At 54.7% G+C, this 2,345-nt stretch overlaps 2 protein-coding genes across 2 annotated transcripts in view; both read left to right on the top strand.

The window, feature by feature from the left end:
• Positions 1-327: 327 nt before the first annotated feature.
• Positions 328-1,547, top strand: CAOG_09168 (hypothetical protein; the record flags this gene model as incomplete). Its single annotated transcript, XM_011272579.1, has 2 exons — positions 328-1,012; positions 1,177-1,547. The coding sequence occupies 2 exons, from the start codon at positions 328-330 to the stop codon at positions 1,545-1,547; spliced, it is 1,056 nt and encodes a 351-aa protein (XP_011270881.1).
• Positions 1,548-1,822: 275 nt separating this feature from the next.
• CAOG_08154 (hypothetical protein) overlaps positions 1,823-2,345 on the top strand; it is a 3,801-nt gene continuing 3,278 nt past the window's right edge. Inside the window, exon 1 of the mRNA XM_004342706.2 lies at positions 1,823-2,015. Coding sequence (XP_004342755.1) covers positions 1,863-2,015 — 153 coding nt within the window. The 5' untranslated portion in view covers positions 1,823-1,862. The remainder of the gene's footprint in view (positions 2,016-2,345) is intronic.

Here is a 2,345-nt window from a genome sequence, read left to right as displayed (position 1 = left end):
CCGGGCAAAACGCGAGAACAACCGACAAAAACACATAAAAAAAAAATTTCTATTTTTTCTGTCCCAGCCGCTTTGATGCCGACAAAGGAAACGACCATCAGCTATCATTCCCCCAATGGGCGGGAAGGCGCAGAGACCGCACACAAAAGAGTTAAGCGAGGGTCGTGGGACAGTGGGTTTTGCTATCCAGCGAGAGAGAGCGAAGAGACAGCGAAAGAGAGAGAGAGAGAGAGAGAGAGAGAGAGAGAGAGAGAGAGAGAGAGAGAGAGAGAGAGAGAGAGAGAGAGAGAGAGAGAGAGAGAGAGAGAGAGAGAGAGAGAGAGAGAGATGGGCGTTTGCTGCAATGTTCGCCAACATCCTCACTGCCGTGCCATTCGTGCTTTTGTAGTCAACCGCGGTCAGTCGTCCAACGACACCTTCCCGACTGCCATGCACATTGCAGCGGCAGAGCAAATTACCCACAACTTGCTCCCGGCTGTGGAAACGCTGCGTAACACGCTCCATGCAAAGTCAAAGGCGTTTGCTGGAATCACCAAAATCGGCCGCACGCATCTGATGGATGCCACGCCCGTCACGCTGGAGCAAGAGTTTTCCGGCTATGTGGCTCAGCTGGATCATGCCCTTCGCGCGGTTCGAGCCGCGCTGCCGCATGTTTTCGAGCTGGCGCTTGGCGGGACGGCGGTTGGCACTGGGCTCAACACTCACCCCGAGTACGCCGTGCGGTCTGCCGCCCACATTGCCCAGCTCACTGGCTTGCCGTTTCGCTCGGCGGACAACAAGTTTGAGGCACTCGCGGCGAACGATGCGCTCGTGGCCTTGCATGGCACGCTCAAAACCCTCGCTGCCGGCCTCAACAAAATTGCAAACGACATTCGCTGGCTCGCCTCGGGGCCGCGTTGTGGCTTGGGTGAGCTGGTCATTCCGGAGAACGAGCCCGGGAGCTCCATCATGCCTGGCAAAGTAAATCCGACCCAAAGCGAGGCAATGACCATGCTCTGTGCTCAAGTCATGGGTAAGCGAGGGGGTATTTTTGCGTGTTTGGTTTTTGCGTGTTTGCTAGTGTGTCGTGATGCGTTTGCGGGAGGGGGGATGATTGTTGTTGCTGTTGCTGTTGCTGGACTCATTGCGTTTGCTCTCTTCCCCCCCCCCCACGCCCTCTGCGTTGCTTTGGAACAGGAAATGACGTCGCAATCAATATTGGCGGCATGTCCGGCAACTTTGAACTGAACGTGTTCAAGCCGCTCATCATTCACAACGTCTTGCACTCGATTCGACTGCTGGCAGACGGATGCCGTGGCTTTAACGAGTTCTGCGCTGTGGGGATTGAGCCAAACCGCCAACGCATCGCTCAGCATTTGCAAAACTCGCTCATGCTGGTCACTGCCCTAAATCCGCACATTGGCTACGACAATGCTGCCAAAATTGCAAAGAAGGCGCACCACGATGGCACAACGCTAAAGGAAGCGGCCGTTGCCTTGGGTCTGCTGACGGCTGAGCAGTTTGACAGCTGGGTAGTTGCCGAGGATATGACCGGGCCGAAGATATAAGAGTTTGTTTGCCATTGGGGGAGCTGTTGTGCACGAGTGCGGTGTCTGGGTTGGTTGAGTAAATTTGCTTCTTGCATGCGATCAAAGCGTCAAGGATGGACCAGTCCGGAGGATGATAAACGATGCATTCGATGTTCCCAGAGGATTTGTTTGTGGAAACAACCGACTCGTGTGCCTCAATGAAGCCCTTAGATCTACTTTACTTTGTCACCAACCTGACTGACGTACAGCGTGGAAATGGCACTTTCCAAATGCAAAACCTGCGCACTCTTGATTTTGTGATTTTGCCATTCTTGAATTCCAACCCAGCAACAAATGCCAGGCACAAGCAGCCGACGCAGCGTGCTGGATAGCAAGCGCCACTTTCTGAACAAGCGCTTCCTTCAGCTCTCGCAGCAGGCGACCGAGTCCATGGGAGCGCGCGACCGATCCGAGATGGGAGACCTCGATTTTGCCCGACTTGAAGAAGTAAACGCGGTGTTCCTTTTCGTCGTATTGGCAAGCGTGAGATGGAGCGAGATGGAGAGTGAAGGGGTGTGCAACCATATGGTTGGTATCAATGGAGGTCCATTCAAGAAGCGTGAGATAGCGAGATGGAGAGTGAAGGGGTGTGCGGGGAAGAAAGAACGCCAATCTGACGACACGTTCGGGGGAGTCTCAGTCTGGCGTGCTCCTGCTGCCGCCTCAACGATGACGTGCGCTCGGCTCCACTTCATCGAGCGCATAGTGGTGCCTAATCGCGTGTGCCCAGGTCGAGCCCACCTTGCCAAAGTCGCGAGAAATGCAACAACGACATTC

The sequence above is a fragment of the Capsaspora owczarzaki genome (genome assembly GCF_000151315.2).
Source record: "Capsaspora owczarzaki ATCC 30864 unplaced genomic scaffold supercont2.17, whole genome shotgun sequence".
NCBI lineage: Eukaryota > Filasterea > Ministeriida > Capsasporidae > Capsaspora > Capsaspora owczarzaki.
The sequence above is the reverse complement of the archived record's forward strand: the minus strand, read 5'-3'. Positions and strand labels throughout refer to the sequence as shown.